This window comes from Coturnix japonica, chromosome 2 (genome assembly GCF_054131305.1).
Source record: "Coturnix japonica strain WE chromosome 2, WE-NBRP24, whole genome shotgun sequence".
NCBI lineage: Eukaryota > Metazoa > Chordata > Aves > Galliformes > Phasianidae > Coturnix > Coturnix japonica.
Window position 1 is genome coordinate 133,452,365 of NC_140664.1, and position 22,032 is coordinate 133,474,396.

Sequence of the window (22,032 nt, forward strand, 5' to 3'; positions counted from 1 at the left end):
ACAGAGTGTCAGGACCACAATAACTAATACTTAGGAGGCAGAAGAGGAGATAAACTCACAGAATGACAATTCTAGCATTTTAATTTGCATGTGGAATTATTTTGAAGTCAAACTGATGGCTTGAAAACAGCTTTATCTACCCAGAGCTGTGAGTGAGTTTATACACTTCCCATTATTAGCACTGCACTGTCCTACAGTAGAAGTCCTGCCATAGACTGACATGGAAGAAAGAACACAGAGTGGAGATATCTTCCCGAATTTACGCATTGAAGATCTAAGCAATACATCTGAGGTGGGTCACGGTGCAAAACAAACTTAACTCACCCCAAAACATACACGCTCTTTGGTCTCACCAAAGTGACTGAGATTCAGAAATGGTTTCTTCAGCTTCCTTCTGAATTCAAGACCGAAATTAGTCACAGTCAGTATAGGTTCACGTGAGCTTCTTTAGTTCAGAATTACACACTACTTATTTTAATATACTACTAAATTGTGGTTTGTCATATGTGTTTATATTGGTGAAACAACGTTCCCGTGTATTCTACTCACTAATGTAGACACCGAGTCTCAGAGTCCTCCAGCTTTTATTGGCAAGTACAGCTCACCACAAAGGCTAAAACTTTGCTGTAATTTTTTCACTTCCATAATGAATTACACAGTAATTTAGAGCAAGCTGTGAGGAATCTTTGGGACCACCCATCCGAGGAGACAGAGAACTTCTGGCCAACGTGCCCATATAGTGCTCTGTCTGCACTCAGTGCTTCGCATACCTCCCCAGTTCTAGATATAATTCCCATTTTCAATGACGTGCTGTCAAGTCTCCATTAACTCAGAGCTCCACTTAAGCCTTGAGCCTTCTTCAAGTCTGGGTGTTGCTGCTGGGAGCATGGTTTAAAACAACAACAACAACAACAAAACGAGCTATTTCTGATCTATTTCTGATCTGTACATTAAAACCTGTGCTTGGTGCTCCTGGAGCTCCCTAAGCCAACCCAAGCATTTTAGACATTGCATTTACACGTTTCCATTTGGTTGGTTGGTGAGCTCCTTTGTTTCAGGACTGGCAAGGCTGAGTGTTTCTAGTTTCTTGCTGCATCGCTGCAATAAGCATTATTAAATACAACACCCTCCAGCCCCTGGGGCTGAACCCAGGTATGCTGCATACCAAAGTAAATAGGAAAACACGTATGTCTAATAGAAGAATTTTCTCTCTGGATAGAATGACTACTATGCTTCTCCGGAAAATACAACACATTGTGGTCCTTTATTCAGATACTTCTTTCTTTTTTAAGCTCTATCACCATCTCCAAATGTTCAAAAACTACAGTTTGGCCCTCAAATCATAAGTGTGTCTGTGAAATAATAAACGTGGGGATCTTTTACTTTGCTCCCTGGATTTTGAGCTGTTAGGGTGCACCTGGGTCACATTTGCAAGCTTTATACTCTAACCATTAGGACTGGAAACTGACTTTAATTTAAAGAAAAAGGAAAGCCGGGCTTCTAACCTCATTACACAACTCTAGTAGCTGGAGTGTAAGTGAAACATCAAACATCACAAGATTGGAGATAAAATCATGAGTGCTGACAACATCAATTTAGAGTAGGAGGTGGGATAGCAGGGGAAACTCAGGGCACATGGCTTTACTTTTTATCTTAATGTTTTTATAGGCTGTCTACTTTTATCTTTAATCAGAAGTTTTCAGCGGCAGTTCTTTCTTCATATACCTGCACGTGACATTAAAAGGTCACTTCTGCATTAATACCTGACGCCGTCTACTAACTGCATCTTTCTATCAGAGCTGACATGAAAAAGAAGGTGTACCCCGATGGTCCGCCCAGCGCTAATATCACAGCCAAGAGGTATTATGGAAGTACAGGTCATAAGTGCACAGCTGAAACGGTGTTGAGAGGGATCCCAGTCCCCTGCTGTGTGTGTGTGTGTGTGTGAGGAATGCAGGATATTTCTCATGGCTGTTATATTTACTGCCTGATTGAGGAATATTGTATAGAAAATTTACCCGTAAAGGTCAACATTTCTTTGTGACTTCTAAGTGGGTGTTTAGAAGGCACGGCTTGCTGTGTCTTTTATGCCTCAAAATTATCTCAGAGAAGAATAACATGGAAACCTAGAAGTCTACATATAGGTAAACCCATCACTAAAATAAATTAGTTGTAATTAAGCCAAGTAATTAAAGGATCCTGTGTAGAGGGGGACAAACACCTCCCTCTCCCTACTGGCCACCCCTTTCTTAATGCAGCCCAGAACACAGCTGACCTTCAGGGCTGCAAGTACACACTGCCGGCTCATATCCAGCTTTTCATCCACCGGGACCCCCAGGTCCTTCTCTGCGGGGCTGCTCTCAAGGAGATCTTCCCTTTTGTATAAATACCTGGGATTACCTCGACCCAAGTGCAGCACTCTGAGCTCGGCCTTATTGAACCTCATTAGGTTCTCATGGGCCCGCTTCTCCAGCCTGCCCAGGTCCCTCTGGATGGCTTCCTTTCCTTCTCATGTATCGACTGCACCGTTCAGCTTGGTGTCCTCTACAAACCTGCTTTGGGTGCACTCAATGCCATTGTCTGTCATTGGTGAAGATGTTGAAGAGCACCAGTCCCAAGACACCGCTCATATTTATTTATATCATATTTATCCCCTCAAAACATTAACAAGTCAGGAACGTCAAGATAGGTACATATGCAGAGAAATGCAGAATTCAGAGATCCCAATAGCCTCTGAAGTGCCACAGAGCCATGTGACGCTCACAAGCGCAAATGAATCTTACAGTTCATAGTCCACATCTAGTAAAAAGCAGTCTTTAAAGATAAATTAGCTTGAAAAAACATTCCAGCATATTTTGGCTTCATATATTGCTACAGGAGCAGGGTTTGACCCTTTCATCCTCGTGCAGGTGCCTTGGCGCTCAGCCTAATTTGACAGATTCCATCTTTCTGCAAAGCCCAACGGCAGAGGTCAAAGAAGGAAATGCATCGTCATCGCAGCCTCCTTTCTTGGGGGAGCATTGAGGTTAGCCCTCTGGATTTAAAACCTTACCACAGAGACAGAAAACAAGATTGGCTAACCACAATGACTTGACTCAAAGAGTTAGAAACACTGACATAAGGCGAGCATTCCTGAAAATCTAAAGTCAGAGTTCTGCCTACGTTTTAAATAAACAGCAATCCAAAAATCTAGGGCAAGAAAACTCCATAGGCATCTCAGTATTTTACTTGAGCCAACATCAATCTTCCTTCTCTTCAGACAGGCTGGTAAATCAGCAGTGCTAGATCAGTCAAAGCAGCTGAATGCAAAAGCTGAGGAGACAGACAGAATCTGTACTGCGTATATGAATTACTGAGATAAAGGAAAACTGCTCATAAAGTTACATCTTGAATAAACATGAACACTTAGCGAGAGTATACAGGGAGGAGGAAATACTACAGTCCAAATCCTGTGAGATGCCTCTGATTAAATGTACCATCAAGTGAGAAAGGGACCTTGGTTTCTCTGCACTTTAGATGCTGCAGCTCACTCACACAGCTTCAGAGCAGTAAAGAGAGACAGAGCTGGAGGCAGCAGCAGGGCCGTGGAGCACTGGGGCAGAGCACCAGAGCACACCCAGCCTGATGGATCGTGGGCTCACACCACTGGGACGATGCTGCTAGCTGGTTCAGAGCACCTACCCTGCTACTTGGAACTGCTGCATGTCAAAGATACCAGCCTAGGAGCTGCTGAGCTTCAGGATCCAGCATGTGCCGACTACCGAAAGCACAGACTGAGGTAAGAATAAAGAAAACAGCGTACAGGAATATTTAGAAGATTTGGAGAACCTGGTAAGAAAACGATGCTTTTATTCTCCTACAGCACAGATAAGTTCTGTGAGGCCCATCTCTGTTCCATCAGTGAGCGGGCTGTGAACCATTCATGGCCAGGATCCGCCATCCCCATGCAATGATACTGATTCAGGTTTTCTCAAGGAACACCCAGAGATGAAAAACTGAACTGTCCTCAATGCAGAATTCACAACAGATCTCCCTCCATTCTACTCCTGCAAAGCAAGGGACAATGCAGCTTGTCTGCAGGAAAGAGCTGAAAAGGAATGTAGAAAGTGGATAAGAAGGACGTGAGATTACCCATCCTTTTACTTAGGACTTGTTTGATTTCCATTCATAACATCATACAGTAGAAGTGGAACAGATCTATTAGATCAGTGAGCGCGTCTTGCTCAAAGAGCGGGATTAATATCTTCCCACAGCCATCCACAATGAAGAATGCTTCAGTTGCCAAAATAATCCTGTGCTGAACAGCGAAACCCACAGGTGGCAAGCAACCCTCAGTGCTAGGCTGCTTAATAACTGCACATATTTAACATCAGCACCATTCTCTCAGACAAACCAGGGCATTCTTTTCTATGGTGCCCTCCTGCCTGCCAGCCAAAGGAATGGGAACCCTGAGTTCTGTCCCTGAAGGCCGAATCCGTGTTACCAACTGGTGGGTTGGTCTTTGCCAAGACATTTTTGGAGGAATTATAGCAATCCCTCTCACAGAAGGGAATTAGCCGTGGTACTTAGGCAAAACAGACATTCCATTTATAAATATAATTACTTTTGCTGTTCCATCAAGAAAAAAAATATTTAGTAGAGAGGGATACAAGGGAGAAAATTATTTATGTGTTGACACTTCCAGTATAAATAGGAAACAGATCTGGATGAAACTAAGCGGAAAATGAAAAACATGCAAAAATGTGTGAGATTACCATGTGAAGGGATAACAACTCTACTGCGTTCCCTCCCAACTGAAGAACAGGCCTTCATTTTGCTTCGTGTTTGGATTATAACTACGTGAGCGTTTGACAATAAATGCAAAAGCTTCCTTTGAATTTATCAGCAAGTTCTTTTCTTTGGGCTGCTGACCTTGAGCACTGCAAAGAAGGCACTCCTCTGTGGTGCAGCACAGGGCACAGGGATGTGGCCTGCACGTATTCCCTTTGCTATGTTGTACTATAGCATGGGCTAGCAAAGAAAAGAGTGAATATACCATTCAGATTCTATACATAGAGTGACTGCATCCAGTGTTATCACCTAAAGAAAGACTCTGACCCCATCTCTGGTACTCAGTACATTCACTTATTTCACTCAGGCTGTGTGTATGGGTATGGCCATAGATGCACATCTTCAGCGTTACATTTCTGATGGATATTTTTATCTGGCATCTTCATTCTTAAAGATATTAATGATTTTTCACATATGGTGTGCTATATTTTTATAGAGCTGTAAGATACCATGGTGATTAACGCCATGTGAGAGCTTAAATAGGACAGAACAGAATATGTCCTCCCAGCAGATATGTGGCCTTGGTACATCTGTAGGTAAAGCATTCACAGTTTTACCCTGTGCATCAGAATTGTATGAGTTCCATAATAGAAGACTGTATTGTATTTGACAATGTTGCAGAGAGAACAAGAAACCTTAGGTTTAATTTCTCTATAGCTTTAATTAGGGCTCTCAGATCAATTGTGTAAGGACAGACTGCTTAGACAAAGCTCTTTTGATCATATTTATTGCTTCAATTTAAGGCAGGCAGGAGAAAAAAAGAACCACAGGTATCCCGTAGTTTAACTATATATATATATATATATAGGGACGTGTCTATCTATAGACCTATATATATATAGGTACGTGTCTATCTCATGTCTATCTCACCATATTTCTGGTAGGAAAAGACTCAAGCTCCAAACACCCTTGCAAATTTGCCCAATCAATAACCAAGTCCACATACAAAATCTACTCGCTGAATCAATACATTACTGAGAAACTAATCACATTTTACTTACCCACTCAAACACTGCGAAAGCCTGGAGACACTGCAAGGCTGCTGTAAATGAAGGTGTTACTGCTGGGCATGCTGCAGGCTGCTCATGCATGCCTACAGCCCTTTTTTTTCCCTAACAGCTATCCTTAACCACCTGGATTCGGACTGCCACTGGCAGAGCAGCTGCCCCTTGTATTACTGGATCCAAAGCAAGGACTTTATGGAAGTTTAGCAGACCAGGAAAGCAGTGGGGCTGTTTCTGGACACTTGAATATACAAACCAGTGAGCTTAGGAGCTGCTGGAAAGAGTCTGAATGAAATTGATGAGGGTCTGACCCTGAAGTTCTGGCTTCAAAAAGGGAGACTGAATATGGAGATGCTGAAAACCAGGCTGCACAGGGGACATCTTCCACTTCTCCTTGCCCAGAGCTGCAAGGAACACAGGAAGACGAGCATCAGCACTTCCCTCACTCATCTCCCTCACAGCAGCGCATTAGAGGTTAAATAAATAATAATAATAAAAACAAACCAAACCCAAAGCACTCAGGAAAAGGCAGTTTCTGAAAAACTGGTCACTAGTAAAGAAAGGCAGCCAGGCCCCTAGGGATGATCTCCTTGCCTAAGGAGGAAATGGGATTACGGCGGTAATGTTTGCTGCGCTGTAATTAAGGTGGTGTCAGGACTTTCATTAAAATGTGTGTTTTTGTGGAGGGGCTGTGGCTTGGGGAACATTTTTGCTAGAGGCTGAAACATAACAACTTTGTTCTCAGCCAGAAAATGCACGCACAGTCTTTATTATACATGTAATTTAGAACCTCGGTGTAGTCTTGACAGGGGAGATTCTGCTGTTTCCATATTGGTATGTAGGCAGCTAGTTTAGAACACTAGATATTAAAGGAAGTAAATAAGTGAATTCTGGCTCTACCTCATGTAGGTGACCATGTCCCCATAAACTGGTTGCAATTAACTTCAAAAATCAAAGGCCAAATTCTGCTGGTTCTATACAGACACGTAGCTTTCTCAAAGTAAACAGCTGCAAACAGGATTGGGCTCCCAGCATTTTCCCCATTTCAACTGTAGAATCACAGAATGACCCGGGTTGGAAGGGACCTCAAGGATCATGTAGTTCCAACCCCCCCGCCTGGCAGGGCCACCAAACATACACGTTTACTAGATCAGGTTGCCCAGGACCCCGTCCAACCTGGTCTTGAACGCCTCCAAGGACGGGGCATCCACAACCTCCCTGGGCAGCCTGGTGCAGGTACCTGTCTGCCCCACATTATGGTTCCTTTATTGGTAAGGGACAGAGATTATTTCTTGACAGAACTGGTGACGGAGGACAAGGTTGGCTCAACTAACGGTCCGCTCTGTGCCTTTGCTCACAGGTGCACACAATGTGCTGCTTCCCTGCATGCTTCCTACTGGCTGTGGGCTTTTCCTGGCCTGCACGTACCTGTGATGCTGCCAGCATTCAACCCAAGGGATGTCCTGCTTTCAGCTGCTAATTGGATTTTACTCAAACCATTGGCAATCTGCACTTCTGGATTAAAAAACCAGACTCATACAACAAGTATTATTTCCCACAAGCTTCCCCCTTGACCACCCACCACCACAGATACGTCAAGACTAAAATCCAGAGTATCAATGGTTATAAAGTTTTAGTTTCATGAAGCTGTAAGCAACGCTTGCATTGCCACCAACCAGACAAATAGCAAAGATGGAACAGACTGAAGTTCTGAAGTAACTTGTGGATGATTTAGAAACTCCAAGTAACAAAATACCGCATAACGTAGCACAGTCCGTCGCTATGTTACAAGAACAAATCATAGAAATTGCAAGTTTAGGGAGAATTCACCCATTTCTGCACAATTTAAGCACAGAACCAACTTTCATCAGCACACAGTGGTCTTCAGTGAAGTTATTCATGCTTTCAGTTACTACCCCTGCAGCGTAGGCAAGTGTGATTCCTTGCATGCAGACTCTACCTGAGATGAGCACCTTCTTTGACTCAATTTAAATTGTCTGGAAGAAGTGAATCTGAAAGAAGCCAGAAGTTGGAGAATGAGTGAGCCCTGCACGAGGGTTAGAGTGTAAGCACCAGTTTTAAACTCACGCTTTGGCACGCACAAAAAGAAGACTTTCTTATGAAGATAAAAGTCTCCACGTGTAATAACTCGATATATAGACAAGCCCTGGGGGCTCTCGTCTTAAGCACTTAGCATTTTTGGCTCTATCTTAATGGATGAAATAGCTGTGTTTCTCAGTCACGTTAGCCCAGTCAAAGTAGCTTAATATGATGAAAAAGCCTCAGGCTTTGGCGAGACTAAGGTGTAAAGGTGTGATGATAGCACATACATCACAGTGCAGGCAAGGCTGCCTCTCACACATGCTAAATTCATCATGTCAAAGCAGGCAGGGGATGGGGAGCTTAGACTTTAACGTGGCTTTACACACCTCACTTTGCCACTGTCACCCCGTGGATCTGGCACCAGACTCCCTGGTTCTCCAAGCAGTACATTGCAGTGAGCTGATGTTGACTACAGCGCACAACTGAACAGCCATTCAACTGTCAGAGTTTGGAATTAATGACATAAAGGTGTCCGGATCCCCTTCCAGATAGAATCAGGAATGATCTTATTTCTCACTATTTGTTACATAGGCTCCTTTAGCTGTGTAATATTGTGACTAGTATTTCCATAACAAGCATATTTACAAACCAGTTGTTACTTTCTTTCAATGATTTCCAAACCAAGACCCTCCTCTTTAACTACCCGGTTCAATGCAATGTGCCATCTTCTGTTCCTATTATTACACATGAAGACATCACTGTTTCTCACTGAAGCACACAAGGCCAACTTAAGATGCATTTAAGTCAGAACTGAAGACATGCCTTGTTTAATCAGTACTGCCAGGTCTCACTTATATTTTAGGAACAATACGAAGAGCACAGAAATGCTTATTTCAGGAGGAAAAGGAGGTAAAATTGCAGTGGGAAGTTTTGAAGCTACCCGTCCTTAGAAGTTTAAGGAAGGAAAAAAGAGAAAAGAAACGTCAGTTTCATCTGAGTTAGTTTACAGTGAGCTGGAAGATCTCTTTGCATTCAGTAAATCAGAGGATGCGTTCATTTACTATGATGCCTTTGTTATAAAAATGCCTGTTTTCCAGGCAGAGATGATTTATTAGAGCTGGTAGAGCGACATAAACTTCCCATTTTCCCTGACAAAGCCGTTCAAACGTCCTTAATCAACAAAGCGCTCCTATGGTGGATTTACATGTGGTGGATTTACATGTGGTGACATCACTTCTCCCAGCCCGTCCCCCTGCCATAAATAATGCTACAAACACAGCGCTACAATCCCACCCCCCTCCTGCTCTCAGTGCTCCTTCAGTCCTTCACACCTTCGATTGCAGCAGCTCTCAGAGCAGACCTGCCCAGCTTTGTCCTGACATGTCACGACATAACGCAGTGTAACTAATGGACAGCAGCCCCTTATGGTACTATGGTCCCAGACCAGGCTACACCACAGCTGGCTGGGTCCTGCCTCCACCAGGACTGGGTACAGTGACAGCTACATAGAAACATAATTAATGGAAGAAACAATGGAGAAAAAGGTCAACACTGTTAGACATGCATCTGCTGTTGGGAAACAAAACAACAACAACAAAAAAGCTGCCCAAAGCTCAGTCGCTCGCATTGATCTAAAGGCCCGAAACAACGTTTATGTGGCAGCAATGGATGAACCAAGTGAATGTGGTGGCTGCGCTGCACGTAATCCAGCTGCGGGCTGTGGCAGTTCTCCCTCACACACCTAACAGCCGGTCTGAGCCCACGGCACGCTCACGTGTCCAAGCTCAAATCAATTTGCACATGCATAGCAGCTCTGACACATCCTGAACTCGCTGGAGCCGCGCATGTGCAGCAGATCCACACACACACACTTGAGGGGATGGCCATTTTTTTTGTTACCCAGAGCAGATGGAACCCGGTGACTCCTGCAAATGCCACAGCGATGCTCCTGCTGTGCTGAGGCTGCGGCCCTTCCCTCCCTGCTCCCAACCAGCCAAGCCTGGACTGGTTTAGAATTAAATGTTCTCGGTTATCTTAGCCTAACTTACCCCAATTAACAAAATTCAGAGGCGCTTTCTTGTGCATTAGGCCATAAGCATCTAAGCTGCCATATCTGAAGCCCCTGTGGTAACTTAAAGACTTTGTCACACAAACGCTGGGCTCAGGGTGTGTTATTTTTCAGCTGGCAGATATTAACCCATTTACAGCAATAGGGCTGAGGAAGTCGCAGCAACAGCCCGGCTGAGAAATGGGATGGTTTCATATGTATATGTGTGTATAGACCGAGATACCACCTTCATCTCCACATGTATATATATGACAGTATCACAAAGATCTCATTTAATTACCCAGGGAATAAACCAACAAAGTCTTTATGTTATGAAACAATTCCCAGGAAAACAGACCAGCAAAAGCCGTGTTTGCCACATCATGTCATTGTTCATTTGCTATTCCTGAAGCCGACAAGTGAGAGCTCAGGTGAGGAAGCACAGAGTAAGGGCCGGATTGCTGTGTGTTTGGTTTTATGTCTACAAAAGAGTGCCTTAAAGTCATCTCCACCTTTACTGCTGTACCCATGTGCTACTTTAAGCTGTGCTATCAACCTGCGTTCACACAGAGAGCAAACCCAAGACTATAAAGGGTTGAAAAACCCAACCAAGGGCTCTCGCAGCTTTATGTGCGCTCCCCAGAGCCCTGCCCTTATCCTTATCCTCCATCTCTGGAGTCCGGCGAAGTTGTTACGGCTCAGAGCTCGGCTCTCTTGCCCACAAAGCCCCATCTCACGACCCAGCCGCGCTCTGCCTTGCTCTCTCTGCACTCGTGGGGCAAAGAAGAAGGACCGGAGCGGGGGCCCCGAGTTAGCAGCGGGGGGAAGGAGGACGGGGGGAGGGGGATAAACATGCCGGGCGCCTCCAGGGCTGCCCTCAGGGCGGTGCCCGGGGGGGAAGCCCGGGGCCGGACTTTGTTTCGGCCGCGCCTCCGCCTCTCCCATCCCGCTCCCCTTCGGAGCCGGAGTCCCTCCCGGCCTCCGGGCCACGTTAAATCCCGTGTAATGAGGTTTAACCCCGCCCCGAGGCGCGGCGCGGCCGGTCGGGCAGGCAGCCAGCGAGGCCCCTGCCCGGGGAGCCCGCCCGCCGCCCCGAGCGGCCGCAGCTGTTCCACGGTTCCAGCCGGAGTTGTTGGAAAGCGGCCACAGCTCCCCAGACTTTGTCTCCCCCGCGTTCAGCGCTCAACTCTGCTCCATCCTCCCCTCCCCGGGGGCGGCCGCGGCTCCTCCGAGCGACGACGGGGGGGGATGGAAGGGGGGTGCCGGGGACGGAAGGAAGGGGGTGATGGGGATGGAAGGAAGAGGGTGATGGGGATGGAAGGAAGAGGGTGATGGGGATGGAAGGAGGTGCTGGGGATGGCCGTGCACGGAGTCGAGGCTCCCCGCTCACAACCCCCGGGGAAAAGAAAATACATAGAACAACAAATAAAAAAAAGAATAATGTTGAGGGTGGGGAGTGAGCGCGGCGCGCCGGGTGCTCATCCCATCCCATCCCGTCCCATCCCATCCCATCCCATCCCGTCCCATCCCGTTCAGTTCCGTCCCGGCCCCGCTCCGCGCTTTCCCCGCAGCCCTGTGCTGAGCGTGGCGCGGCGGTGGGTGTCTGCGCTGGGACGGGCGGGGCGGGCAGGCGCAGTGTGGGGCCGCGGCAGGGGGAGGGCGGCGGGCGGGCGCTGTGTCTGCGTCGCACCGACAGGGGGAAGGGAAGGGAAGGCGGGGGGTTACGCACCAGGGCAGAGCCGGGATCCCTTCTCCACCCCACGAGCCCGCGGGGAGGGGAGAGAAAAAGGACGGGGGGGTGTGGGGGGAGCGTTCTCCTCCTCCTTCCTCCTCCCCCTTTTTCACCCTTCCTCCTCCTCCTTCTTTCCCTAAAGTTAAACTTCCTGCTCCCGGCCCGGCTGGGAAGGGGACGCGCAGCCCGGCCGGACTCAGCTCTCGACACACACACAACAGCTGGAGCTGTCAAAACTTCCTCCTCTCGGCCTTCAGCCCCCGCCGCCTCCTCCTCCTCCTCCGTCGCCGCCTGCTCCTCCTCCGCCCCCGGGGGCTCAACGCGGGGGGAGGGCGCGGGGGCAGCGTACAATGAAGCGGCGGCCGCCGCAGCCGGGCAGCACCGGAGCCGCCAGCAGCTCCCGAGGCCTCTGAGAGGGGGAAGCCCGCAGACAGCGCCTCGACCGCCGCCTCCCCCCGGACCCCGCCGAGCCGAGCACGGGGTGTTATTGTGTGCGAGACCCTTCGTGCCTCCGCGCTCTTCTCTTCGCACCCCCCCCTCCTCTTCCCCCCCCCCCTCCCCCGGTTCCTCCCTCCCCTCCTCCTCCTCTCTCCCCATGCTGCTCCCCCTGCTACCTGCGCTGGTCGGCGGCGGCTGAGGCCAGCGATGCGAGGCGGAGGTGGAGGAGGCGGAGGTGAGGAGGAGAGGAGCCGAGGGAGCAGGAGGAGCATCGGGATCCCCATCACCATCCTCATCTTCATCACCATCATCCATGTGTCTCTCTCGTCCTGCTGACTAGGATGTCAACGGAGGACAAGAGCCTGGTGGTGGCGGTGGCGGAGCCGCCTCAGCAGCAGCAACCCCCCGAGCCTGCAGCTCCCCCCCCAGCAGCAGCGGCAGCAGCCACAGACAAAAGACCTAGGGGCCGGCCTCGCAAAGATGGCGCTTCCCCTTTCCAGAGAGCCAGAAAGAAGTAAGTTGGGCGCTGGTGTGTGCGAGGCGCCGAGGGGCCGGGGCCGGGCAGAGCTGTCACGGAGCCCCGCCGCCCCCCTCCGTGCCCGCTGCTTAATGCCATTTTGAGAGGGGCTCTTCTTTCTTTCTTTCTTTCTTTCTTTTTCTTCTTCTCCTCCTCTCCCCTTTGCACTTTCTTCTCCTCCTCCTTTTTCACCTTTGTCTCCCTCCGCCTGTTTTTTTTCCCCGCACACTTTTCTCCCTATTCCTTTCGCCTCTTTCTCCGGAGTTATTCTCTTTCCCTTCCCCTCTTCCTCCTCTATCTTCGCACCGTCCCTGCTCTGCTCTCCTGGATCCCGGCTGCCATTCCCTCTACCTGCTCGTCGCTCCACGTCTCTCTATATGAAATATCGCTCCCTGCTCTCTCTCTTCGCTTTCCCCATCCCACCCCCTTCCTCTCTTTGAGGAAGAAAAGACGGTTCTTCCCTTCACACCCCCCCACCCCCCACGCACCCCCCTCCTCCCGAACACTCAAAGTTGAGGTAGAGTTTCCTCGGCCCGGAGGCTGCCGGCGCTCGGGGAGCTGTCAAGCGTTGGCCCCGGGCTGGGGGGGGAGAGCGGGGGCCGCCTCCTCCTCCTCCCCGTGACAGAGCGCCCTTCCCCTGCGTGGGGGGAGGGCGGAGGACGGGTTTTGCGGGTGCCCGTCGGCCCCAAAGGGCTCGGAGCGCTCAACTTGGTGCGGGGATGAAGGGTGGGTTATGGTGTGTATAGGGGGGACTCATACGTGAGGTATCGGGGCACGGCACGGCGCCCGCCCCACTCAGGGAGCCGCTTGTGGGGGGCCTGGCTGCGGTTGTTTGTGAGGGGACGGAGCTGGAGCTGGAGCTGGAGGCAGTAGGACAAAGCCGGACCGAGCGCGTTGTTGTTTATTTATTTATCTATTTATTTATTGGTTGTTTTGAGGGCTTCGTTTATTTATTTATTTAGCGAAGAGATACTATCGCGAGCCAAATAGGAAGTCCGTGCGGAGAGTTTTGGTGGAGTCGTGGGGGGACTGCGAGTTGGTTTCCCTTTGTGTTAAAGGGCCGCTCTCGCTCTGACGTCAGCTGCTCGCATTTAACCCCGAGGCTCGTCTCTTCCCCGCACCCCATCGCCGCTCTGCCGGGCAGAGAACGCGCACCGAGGGCTGGATGTGCCTCTGCTGCACCTTTTAGTCTGCCCACAGCTGAAAGGAGTCACCAAACGTAGATGAAATCGTTAGTTCTGCGTGATTCGGGGTTGATTTCCACGTCTATAAGCCAAACCTTAAGCGAGAAACTTGGGAGCGTTTGGTTTGATTGAGAAAGTTTGAGGATGGAAAATGGGAATAGCGAAGAAACGTTATTGCGTTGTACAAAGAGCAAAGTGACCTGCGAGAGCTGACAGACCCTGAGCAAAAAGTGGGTGCACAAGAGGCAGCTCCCTCCTTTCTGTTGGGTTCTGGGGGTGTTGTCAACTTGCTTTAGGAGGAAATGAAATTCTCCTATAAAAATATGTGCTGATGTGAACGTGAGGCCAAGCGTCGTGTCAGAGCCAGAGATGAGATGAGCTGCGTGGAAAATGAGAACTGATCAGAAATCCTTTTTCTTCCCATTGTGGCTACGCCTGCCTATGCCTACTTCCATCCTATGTATGGAAAGCTGTATGTGGGTCCAGCTGCTATCAGCCCCGAGTGCTTTTGAAACTAGTTTTATCCAAATAGCAGGTTTTTTTCCATGTTAAGACCAGTCTTCAGTCTTCTGTCTGTCACCATTTGAAGGATGCTGCTTTGTCAATAGCATTGTCAGGAGGCTTAATCTCAGGTGAACAGTTCATTTTTGTTATTTATATTGTAATCATGCCCAGAGGCCAGGGCACCATTGTACTACGTACGGTACAGATGCATAAGCAAATATTGCTCCTGCGCAATTTATTAATTTAAATGGGAAGATAAGACGGCGTGTAGATGTAAGGAAGGTAGTGGGAAAGCTTGAGGGAGCTGTGAGAAAGCTGTGAGCAAAAGAACATGCAGAAATTGGAGCAACCCAACGATCTCAGCATCACTGAATGATGATTCAAAGGTATCAGACTTGGAGGATGTATTTAAAGGAAGGTAGCGCTGTCACCAGGAGGGTTATCGCAGATGACTTGTTTCCTGCCTCAAGTGCAAGGCAAACACTCCTATTTTCTTCCTCACTTTTTGACTGAAGTCTATCTGTGTAGAGCTGAGGTACAAATACAAGAGGTGGAGCTTGAAAGGGCCTTGTGCAGCCTTGGCATTGAGAGCAGGTGGGTTGTTCTTGACATAGCTCCTAAGGAAGAACGCAAAGAACCCTATTCAAAGCAATGAATGAGGAAAATAATGTGGAAATACAAGCTTTCAAATGAATTTAAGAGGTGGCAAGATTGCATTTACCAAAGCAAAATAAAGGAAAAGAATTAAAAAACCAGAAGGAATTGCATTACTGAAGATACAAAAGGACGTAGGAAAGAAGAGAATCTGGATCCTGTGGGTATTGTTCATAGAAAAAGGATATAATTAGGGACCTTCTTATCTCATGATCTGAGATCCTGGAAAATTAACTCCTGTGTTTGGATGATTGCTCCTCAGCTTCCATGCTGTGGACCTGAATGTGATAGAGAAGAAGTTGCAAGGGAAGAGTGCGTGTTCTGTTCTGACTGCTGCCATTGAGTGAACAGCTGGTTCTTCATGAACATGTATCAGAATAGTGTTTTTGCTGTCTATTTTCAGTGCTAGAGCTTTGTTAATCCATACAGGGTATAAGCAGCACCAACGTTTATCTTCTCAACAGAAATGTAGTAGAAGTCTCATTGATTGTGATCGTGAGAAGTTGCCCTTTAAGCCAACGTCCAAGTCCACTTTAAGTATTATATTTGGCATCTGTCAGGCTGCTCATCTGTTCGACATTTTGCAAATGTGCCTGTAGTTTAAAACAGAAGAGGAAAATGATTTCAGAAAGCTCGGAATTTGTCAGTTGAAAACCTTTGGTGTTTATTTTCAAGGATCTCTGAGTTATTTTCATCGTAGTTGTTGCTTACTTGCATTGGCCAATGTAAGCTGCAGTAGGATTTCAAAGGCCATAGATTTCATACGTGCAGATAGTTTTGAGGACACGTAAGCGTGGTGTTATTGCCAGGAAATGATTATTTAAGGATTTTTATCATTACTTTAGCTGGATTTGCGATAGAGTAGGCCAGTATTTAAAGATACCTAACGCTCATTTCGAAAGAACCTTGATGTGTCGGATCTCTTTGCTTTAGAGCTCAGTTGTGTTCCCTTAATTCAGAACACATCTTTCCTATGATGTTTGTCTTTACTTTCCTGCCCTGTTCTCACTTAAAAATGCAACGTTTGCAAATGTCAAATTCATGTTGCCTTACACAATTGAAATATTTGCAGATGGGGAAAGTCACTGCTACGTACCATTGAAAGACAAGTCTTTGGATGCGTAGGCTTTGTACAACTGTTGTGTGGATAAGGGTTTAAGTACCAAAGCAAACAGGGGGTTGTGCTTCTGCCTATACCTGCCTCTTAACAAATGGCTTGGACCAAAAGCCAGAAGGTGTGTGTTAGATCTTACAGTGTGAAGAGGGGAGGTGTTGGAATAAGGCTTTGTTATCTGGACCTGACACGGGCCTTTGTTAGGTCTGTCTAGTCTATTGTGGAACAGCAGCGAGCCGCATGCAGTAGGGTCCCAATGCAACTCATAGCCATCTTCTCCCACTGCCCCCATTGCTTTACATCCACCTTCACCTGAGGAATTCCTGTTACCGGGCAGTTGCCGTACTGTCACATGTTGCTGTTGCATTGGAGCCTGGCTTAAACAGATCACGGTTCTGTTTTGCTCAGGAGCTTCTGGTAAACGATGTCAGCATTTATCTTTTGATTTGCAGTTCCTGGTGGGACTTCTGTGATAGGCAGCGGTGGGTGCAGTAGAATTGTTTTGCAGCATTGTCAGAGCTGTTAAAATGTTGATTAATGTGAATTGATGTCTTCAGTTGTGTATTAAGGGTGCGCTTGGGCTCACTGTTGGACGTGGATATTTTTCAATAACCTTAGCTGATAGTTTTCTCCATTTAAACCAGACGGTGCTTACCAACAGAGATTGCTTTGAGGCTTTTTTTTTGACAGTTTTCAATTCCAGCTGTTAGTTTGTTAACGTCTGTGTTTGATAACCCATTGAATTGCTGTAGTGCTTCTCGTGAAAGGACCCCCAAGAGCTATCAGACAGAATCACGATAGGATCGTGACAGATCAAGCATCGTGACCATTTGGGAAATACCAGCGTGTGGCACACGCTGGTCATAAGCAATGTCTTTGCAGAGGTAGGAATAGGGACCCAATCTCTTGCTTTCCACCCTCTTATCCAGCCACCCACCAGACATCGTTTCATCCTATATTTGGTGACACAGGCGACTTTTCCCAGCTTCAAAAATAAATCACTATTTCTTTGGCTTTGCTTGTGGACATTCTTTCTTTTTTTTTTTCCCCTTCCCTTATTAATGTGTTCAACTCCTACTGACTTCATGCTGTTGTTCTTTAGTGAGATAATTGGGAATGGACATTTCTAACTCGTAGGCTTGGCTGTCCCACAGCAGCGTTGGAGGAATGGCAGGGTCATGTAAAACTCAGGGAAAATAGCTGTTCTTTATCTAGCACAGAGGATTACACCCCTGTGTTATTTAAACACTAATGCAGTGGGTTTAAAAGTAGTTAAAATGTTATCGTATGTACACTAAAATGCCAGGAAGTGGGAAAATTAAGCTACTAATGGTTTCAAGAAGTACTGAAAGCTTTTTTCTGTTCAGCGTATTTGATTATAAAGTCATACAGTTAGCATGATTCCTATTGTCAGGATAAATACAGATAACCCAGGTTTTATGGCAGCAAATCTGGTTTACTAAAGGAATAACTTGTGTTTAATTTCTTTTTTACACTGTTTTGTACTAGAAGCGTGGCACTAAACATTCCCATTCTTGCTGTACCTCAGTTTCTAAGCTGGGATGTTCGAAATGAGTTTGGGCACTTGAAGAACTGCATCCAGTAACACCTTCCAGTAGCACTGCTGTTTTCATTAGTTCAAAATAAATGGGATAAAGTAGGAAAAAAAAACTACCTTAAAATCTACAATATTTATTGCTTGGGGAGACACAGGCAGTGAGTTCCCGGAGTGCATCAGGTGGTTATTTTCTCCAAACACTGTAAATCTTAAGCTGGTTCTGGTGTCAAAAAGCAGCAGCGCTGCTCCCTCCCTGTGCTGCCAGCTGTTTGTTCTCTCCCTTGTGCTGACCCAGGCGTTCGTGGAGCCATGTGGTGAACTGCATTGGAAATTGATCTGGGTTGAAACGAACCTGGCAAAGAAACGTGTTTGCGATAGCATAAGGGAGGAGGCCAGAGCAAGGAGCCAGGGTGCAGAGAGGCAGGGCTTATGTCCTGTGCTAACACTGCCAGCTTCAAGTGGCTGCGAAGCCAGAGCCCTGGTTGTCTGTAATTTGAGGGTGTGGGTGGTTTTCTTTTGGCTGGCTCCAATAAATTCTTCAATACAAGAGATTGGAAGAATCTCTCACGGCCTGTAGGCATGTTATATATGCTAGCTGGTCCTTTGAAGAAATACTGTCGAGAGGGTCCTTAGTGACACTTAAACAGGTGAATCTGATCAACCCCGTGAATCTGATCAACCCCATGCTTGCCCCCAAGCACGTGTACCTGTAGGCACTGATTAAATCAATCGATTAAATCACTTTGATCCACTGAAATATTCCTAAACCATGTATTTATGTACCCTAAATTTATGCTACAAATGCAGTGTTTTATGTTAGTAAGCCATTTCTGATATTCTGGTAGCTCTTTCCTAAAATATTTCAATCTGTGGGCATTGTAATAAAATGACACTGCACGTTGCTCCTTCCAGAGTATTAAAAGTATATAAGTACGAATTTGCAGAGCTGTATTTATCAGCATTGTCACACAGGATATTCCTCCTCAAACTGAAGGCTTTTTACCTTCTGTTTCACTACAGACAATAACTTTCAATTGTTTATTTTACCCTCTGAGCACGTGCAGTTGAATTGCTTGTATGGTACAGTAAAGTAAAATGATGCTTGTTAGTGTAGAAGTGCTCCAAATGGACAATCCCTCCTGCAAAGCACTGTCAACCTGTAGAGCTGTGTCAGAGTTCCATCTGGAAGTCCCAGCTAATCTCAAATGACTTCTGGAACGTGCCAAGGTTTGTGGGACCTGGATTGCTGGGGTTACAGCACCAGCCTTCTCCTGTCTGCTGCTATGGGGTGGTCTTGGCCAAAGGTTTCTCATCCCAGTGATGTGGTGGCTCCATAGACAGGAGCTATGTTATGTTAAAGGTTGGTACATTTGATTGGTAAGTGACCTCATCAATACAGCATGTGATCAGTTCAGGCATTTCCCCATGTGTGCAGCTCAGAAACAAAATGAAATTCTTTTAAATAATCTTGTTATTTAGTTGTGCTGTATTGCCATACATGAATGAAGCTGTATGGCCAGAAAAGACTTCAGGCTGATCTTGCTCATCCTTCTGTGCTATGTGCCGGTACAGTTTCTGACAAATTGTTTTCAAAGTAGTTGTTGAATGCAGTTCCAGTCCGTCCCTTAGGCAATTAGTTTCAGTAACTAATTTTCCAGAATAAATATTCTTTACCATGGATTAAGGCAGCTTTGGCTTGCACTGCTCGGAGTTGGGACTTTCCAGGTTTGTTAAGGAAAACAGTTTTTATAATAAACATTTATTTGTTAGGATGTTGTCTCCGTTGTTCAAGCCTAACCTTCATTGGTGTATTTCAGGATAAGATTCACCTTCACTGATAACATCATCGTAATGTTGACTTACAAAGTTTATCTATACTAAGTTTGCTCATCCTGTTAAGTTTCACTTGGCCAATATGAACCACTTTTCTATTTCTCAGGATAATTCTTTAATAAGGTCTCGTCCTCTAAAATGTTTACAACCCCCACCTCAGCCACGTGCTCTTCTGTTTCTTCACGCAAACTCTGAAGGAAGGACCACATTGTAACGTTCTCCCACCTTGCCTGAAAATAGTTTGCGAATAAACGCCCTGTGATGCTGTAGTTCATTGCTGCCCACCCGTCATAGGGCGCTGTCACCAGGGCTCTGTCATCAAAGACGATCAGTGTTGGCTTAGAGATGAATTCTCTTTGTTTCTGAAGCAGAGGGTGAATTCATTCTGGTCCTGCCGACTGAAATTTCCCTGATTATTTAGCCTAATAACAAAATCAATTTTTACTATTAGCTACGAGAAGCCTGTTTTATGAAGGCTGAAATGCAGAGGACAGCATTTGATTCGATTTTGTTCTCCGTTTGTTCTTCAGTAATGTGGTGTACTGACTTTTTTGTCTTTATTCTTACTTCTAAAATATTTCTGAAACTTTGTGTGCCTTTTATATGGCACAGTGGTAATAATGCATGCTGTGCTTTTATCTCTTCCGATTTTTATCCCTGACGGTTTATGCCGTTCTGTGTACTCATTAAAATGCCCTTGTTTCCATTCCTAATATGATTCTTTTTAGTTTCAGACCCTTATTACTGGCTGCTTTTTATGCAGCCCGTATTCATAGTACATTTCCTATCTCTCCCCTGTGTTGGAATACTTTGCCATTATGTGTATTCCAGTACAATAACTGCCAGTCCTCCTTTAAATCACATTCTCGAGAGATTCTAGCAACAAGTTCAAAGAGTTGGTTGAAATTTGCTTTTCTTCTTCCATTTAATTGAAGATAATTTTTTTTTCCCCCTCCTTCTTCCACTGCTCTCATTTTTCCCTTTCCTTGGCACCGTGACTGTTTCTCTTTACCACTGGCAGCCAAATCTCTGTACACGTTTAGACTTTTAAAATGGAGCCGGCCCTAATAGAGCTAAGTGTGACAGAGCTGCTCTTCTGGCCTCCTCGGCTTTGTGAGACAGTTGTCCTCAATGTTTTTCAGATACTTGTGTGGCTGTTCATTGAGTTAGTTGGGTTCCTATTCAATATTTGGATGACGAAGGCCTCCTCTTACCCTCAAGTTACAAAAAGCTTTGAAAGCTCCTGTTAGTTGCTGAAGAAGTTCCCATCTTCTCCTTTGGGTGGTTGGGTGGTTTTTGTCCCCGGCCTATTCAGTGCTTTACACCTCAGTTCCGTTCTCTGATACTTATGGTTTAGTTTGCTTCTGCTCCTGCCTTTTTCCCCTTCTGTTTGTTTGGTTTGTTGTTTCTTCCCCCTCCCCCTTCTTCTAATAAAAGTGAATGATTGTGGTGGTTTTGGTTTTTTCTTCTTACCACAGCGCACTGGACTGCATGCGAGTCAGACTTAGAAATGGACCAGATGCTTTTCATTGTGAAGAAAGGCTTGAAAAGGGGGTTATTGAAATAAAATTGAGAATAAGGACAAAAGAACTGTTCTTCAAATCTGGCAATTTCTACATTTGGCCAATTCTCAGCTGTGCTTGTTGTGCTGATGAGCAGCGGTGCCCTGGCCTGTGCAGCGCTCAGGTTCTTCGTGGGCTGTGGATGGCGGGAGGGAAAGCCTGCAGTCACTGACACGCCATTGCTGCCATCGTTGGCGTATTGCTGTGGTTGCTGCAGGCTGCCAGCACTTCCCCAAGCTGTTCTGAGGGCCAGGAGCCTGTGTGGGCTGTGCATCATTTTGATGCTGTTAACATGTGGCTGCTTTGTTTTGAGGCTCTGGTCATGTGGATGTAGGCTGTCCTGTGCTGGTTGGTTTGGAGGCCAACGTTACCAGCTGTGTTTAATCCACCAGAATAATGATAACCGGTGTTTTTGTCGGAGTTAGATGAAACTGACACAATTCTCATCAGTTTTACTTCCAGCCTCCTGGGCAAACAGTGCCACAGTTAATGTTCTCCAGTCCACAGGGACATAAGTTTAGGGAGAACAGCTCTCAGCAGAATTGATCTAGAGGGAGCAGAGGAGGTGGGGTGTATATGGCACAGGGCTCTGAGAAACGCTGGCTTTCAGTGCTTCTTCAGTCTTCTGACACACTATTTTTCCTGCTTCATATTTTGCATAATTAACCTTGCATCAGCCATCCTGATAGAGATTTATACAAAGGCCAGTGCGAAACAGATTCAGCGGGAATTCTAATTTATTTCTTTTCTGCCCGTGTCTTCCTTTAGGAGAGAACCCTTTAGGAGAGAACTGGGCCCAGAAATGAGGCAGGAGAGAGGGAGGGGGAAGGGATTCAGGAAATAAGTGATCTGTAAGGAAGATTATTTAAAGAAATTATTTCCCTACGGTCTTCCATAGAGCGGCAGCAGCGAGGGCTGGCTCATGGCTGGATATTCTGTAGCCTCTTTTTCTAATGGAGGGGAAGATATTCTTTGTCATGTGCTGTGTACAGCTTGGAGATACAATCATTTG

General features: G+C 46.5%; 2 protein-coding genes across 33 annotated transcripts in view; one reads left to right on the plus strand and one right to left on the minus strand.

Moving 5' to 3' along the window:
• LOC107308764 (uncharacterized) overlaps nt 1–12,527 on the minus strand; it is a 33,067-nt gene extending 20,540 nt beyond the window's left edge. For 7 of the 14 annotated variants that reach the window (XR_014943188.1, XR_001552902.3, XR_014943187.1 and 4 more), the window contains exon 1: nt 12,271–12,527. Coding sequence is in view for 7 of the 14 variants with exons in the window: in XM_085538980.1 (XP_085395106.1) it covers nt 11,654–12,409 (756 nt within the window). In the remaining 7 variants the exon portion in view is untranslated. Of the gene's footprint in view, nt 1–11,653 lie in introns of all 14 variants that reach the window. The other 7 variants (XM_085538980.1, XM_085538983.1, XM_085538981.1 and 4 more) reach the window with 1 other exon arrangement.
• Nucleotides 12,202–22,032, plus strand: part of KMT2C (lysine methyltransferase 2C) — a 166,540-nt gene continuing 156,709 nt past the window's right edge. For 10 of the 19 annotated variants that reach the window (XM_015852851.3, XM_015852850.3, XM_015852849.3 and 7 more), the window contains exon 1: nt 12,301–12,608. In XM_015852851.3, coding sequence (XP_015708337.2) covers nt 12,436–12,608 — 173 coding nt within the window. In that variant the 5' untranslated portion in view covers nt 12,301–12,435. Of the gene's footprint in view, nt 12,609–22,032 lie in introns of all 19 variants that reach the window. The other 9 variants (XM_085538967.1, XM_015852858.3, XM_085538969.1 and 6 more) reach the window with 3 other exon arrangements.